This window comes from Grampus griseus, assembly GCF_964374135.1.
Source record: "Grampus griseus genome assembly, chromosome: 7".
In the NCBI taxonomy this organism is placed as follows: domain Eukaryota; kingdom Metazoa; phylum Chordata; class Mammalia; order Artiodactyla; family Delphinidae; genus Grampus; species Grampus griseus.
In genome coordinates this window covers 82,009,814-82,013,439 of record NC_139001.1, presented here as the reverse complement: position 1 = coordinate 82,013,439, position 3,626 = coordinate 82,009,814, and the positions used below count along the sequence as shown (strand labels likewise).

The window sequence follows — 3,626 nt, the reverse complement described above, 5'->3', positions numbered from 1 at the left end:
CTAGGTCATTGCTTAGAGAGGCAATTTTAGTAGTGTTTTAAATCACCCATGTGATAAACCTTTTCTTTGGAAAGACCTCTGTCTCAATCATCCAAAATAATTTCATAATCTCTCTTGGATTGAAAGTTTATAGATTTGAGGCCACATAATTCTTTCCTTGGCTAAGATAATAAATTTTCCCAAGCTAAAAAGAACTTTCCCAAGCCATGTTGAAAACAAAATTGTAACACTCTACGAAGTGTCAATTTCAACAGCTCAAATACATTTTCAGAAATTTCAAGCAGATCAAATACTTCTGTAAGTTAGGCACTGTGGATCTCCTTCTTGTTTTGCTAGGTACATGGTTTGTAGTGTTCATAATAGCACAGTACTCCCTTTGAAGTCAGTATTCTTGAAGTCTCTGGAGGCTCAGATAAGTTCCTCAGAGACAGACCTGGTATAATTTGTCAAACAGCCCACGGCATTACCAGTTCACACTGTAATTTTGCCAGATCTTATAAGATAAGCTGGCTTGGCCCTAGTCATTAGAGAGATGGGCAGCCTCTAGCGTAAACCCAATTGCTGTAGAAACTATCATTAAAACTATTATTGAACATCTATCTGGTGCCAAAAATACATCCAACTCATTGTAGTCATTGGGATCTGCAGCAAGACAATGCTTCTGTGCTTCACAAGGGACACATGAATGCCTCAGCAGTTTTAATCCATGGAAATGCTGAAATGGAAAAGCACTGGCTGCTCCCTCTCATTCTGGACCACTTACAGTTCCAGTATCCTTTTTTTTTTTTTTTTTGAATATAAAAATTTATTTTTTTAAGTCAAAGTATGCAACAAATAAAACCTACAGAAAACAGATTTTCCCATCACAATCTGTTGCTTTACCAAATAATAGTTTGAAAACACATTCCTTCAGTCATTATAAAGTTCTTAAAATACAAAAGAAATTAAATCTGTAAGAAAGTCTAGTAGACCAGATGCTGTTGTCAGGACTTTTATATCGGTGGTTATGCTTCAGTACATCCCACGCCATCCACCTCCACTCATGCCACCTTGCCCATAGTAACCGCCACTGCCTCCACCACCACAGCCATAGCCACCCAAACCATCAGGAGTACCATATCCTCCACTGTAATTGTTCCCCATTCCCATTCTTCCAACAGATCCATAGCCTCCCTGATTATCCATTCCATCTCTGCCATAAGCTCCCATTCCAGAACCTCCCATTCCAGAGCCACCTCCAGGAGTTGAATTCAAGAAGAGTTCAATGTATCGATGTTGCATGTTATTCTTATCTTTAGACATGGCAGGTAGTGCATCTTCGTGTGTCACAAACTCTACATCTGCTTCTCCTGTTGCTCTGCCATCAGCTCCAATATCAATATGCACTCGGATTGGATTTAGTGGTGAGAAGAAATTAGCAATGTCACTTTTGGTTGCATGGAAAGGTAATCCCCTCATATGTACAAAATGACCACCATGAAAACCTGAGCTTGCATCACCAGCTCTACCATAGCCATGTCCTCCCATACCTCTTCCATCTCTCATTCGCTCATCAAAGCCATCATTTTCATAGCCATAATTATTATAGCCACCATAGTCATCAAAACCTCCATAACTTCCATGCCCAGCTCCATAATAACCCCCTCTTCCTCCTATTGGTCTATTATATGGTCCCGGTTGCTGGCCCAGCGATCTTCTTGGTGGATCATAAAATCCTTTGATTTCACTCCTGCTACTTCTGAAGATCTCAATATACCTGTGCCCTATTCTTTCCTTGTGTTTCCCCAGAGCATTTTCTGCTATCTCCTTTGAAGCAAACTGCACGAAGGCCTCCCCTGTGCCTCTCCCCGGTAGTCCATCATCAGTGTTATCCCATTTGGCACGATTTCCAACCCTTGAAAGAACTGAACTATTTCCTCTTTGCTGCAACCAAATGGCAGTCCACGAAGTCGTACTGTCCCATCATTAGCGTCATTTGGACCATTATGTTTCATAACCCAATCCATCTCAATATCGTTTGATTTAAATGCCTGTCGGGCGACAGTAGCGCCGACTCCGCTGCTCGCGGGGTCCGGTCGTGAGCAGGGAGAAGTCGCCCGCCTCGTTCCCACAACGGTTCTTCCAACCGTCCCCGGCGGCAACCGCTAAGGGCTCCAGTATCCTTTATCATCCCCTTATGTAGCCAAGAATCTGAAGAGAGGCCCAGATGTAATTTGATCATGTTTGGCCAGTTTTATCTCCAAAACACTTCTTAAGTCGATCTCCTCTTCCTTCATGCCAAATACCACTGCCTTAGTTCAGTCCTTCATACTGTTCACCTGGACTAACACAAGAACTTCCAAACTGGTCTCTCTAACTCCTGTCTACCCACCTCCCTTACCCCAAATCTACCCCCTTATATACTCCACATTGCAGCCAGAGTGACCAGCCTAAAACACACACCTGATCCTTTCACTCCCAAGTTTTGAATGGTTCTGAATTCATTCATCTATTCATTCGACAAATCCCCAGTGCTCCAGCACTGGGAATACAACAGTAAACAAAACAGATACATTTTTGCCTTCTTGAAGCTTGCATTACTGTAGGTAAGACAGGCAATAAGAAGACAACTGTACAATGACATATGCTGTAGGAAAGAGAGACAGAGAGTGATGGAGGTGGGGGTATCTTAGAAAGGGTAGACAGGAGGGGCCTGTCTCAGCAGAAGGGAGTGAAGGGAGAGGGTCGACCATGAGAGATGGACAGGAAGGAAGGAAGAGCACAATAGGCAGAGGGATTAACGAGTGCAAACGCCTGAGTTAGAGAGATGCCAGCATGTTCTAGCACATCAAGGCGGCCTGTGAGTTTGGAGCCCAGTGTGTAAGGGGGTTGAAGGCAAAGTGGGGAGCAGGGCAGGGGCCAATTCAAGTAAGGATTTGCCTTCCAGGCCTTGGTAAGAATGTGGATTTTATTTTAGATGTGAAGAAGCCATTGGAGGTTTGAGCACTCACTGGGGAATGTTATTATCTGATTTATATTTTAGAGGGACCACTCTCACTTCTGTGAAAAGGGTAGACTTTAGGAGAGCCAAAATGGAAGGAGACTTATTCCCATTATAATTGTGGAGTTACTGCTGTGATCCATGGGAGCTTGGACTGTGATGGTGATGGTGGTCAAATTTGGCATACCTGGTCAAGAGGGTTTGCTGAAGGATTGAACGTGGGTACGAGAGAAAGCAAGGAATAAAGGACTCAGCATTTCCCATAGGATAAAGCCCAAGGTTGTAGCACAGCATCCAGTTCCCTCTCAATCTGACACCTGCTACCTTCTTCAGCCTCATCTCCCACCCACATCTGAAAAATTTCCCTACAAGAATTCTGATTTCTGGGAGTTTCCCTGCCCACGTGCCCATGCTACTTCACATCTCTGTGATGTTTTTCAGGCTGTACTTTTTGTGTGGATCTCCCTTCCCACTTATACAATTCTTTCTCAAGACTCAGCTCAGGCATCATCTCCCCAGGAAACCTTTCCTGTATTAACTTTCCAGGTTAAATTAAGTACCCCTTCCTGTACTCAGCATCCAGGAGTCTTATCTCAGAATTAATCATATTGCATTGAAACTCTGATTTTTGTCTGTCTTCCCACTA

At 43.4% G+C, this 3,626-nt stretch overlaps 1 protein-coding gene across 1 annotated transcript; it reads right to left on the bottom strand.

Moving 5' to 3' along the window:
• Positions 1-786: 786 nt before the first annotated feature.
• Positions 787-2,024, bottom strand: LOC309825148 (heterogeneous nuclear ribonucleoprotein H3-like). The gene is given in 2 exon segments (XM_082658609.1): positions 787-1,850; positions 1,853-2,024. Coding segments are annotated over 2 exon segments (993 nt in total). The 5' UTR covers positions 2,007-2,024; the 3' UTR covers positions 787-1,011.
• Positions 2,025-3,626: the final 1,602 nt, after the last annotated feature.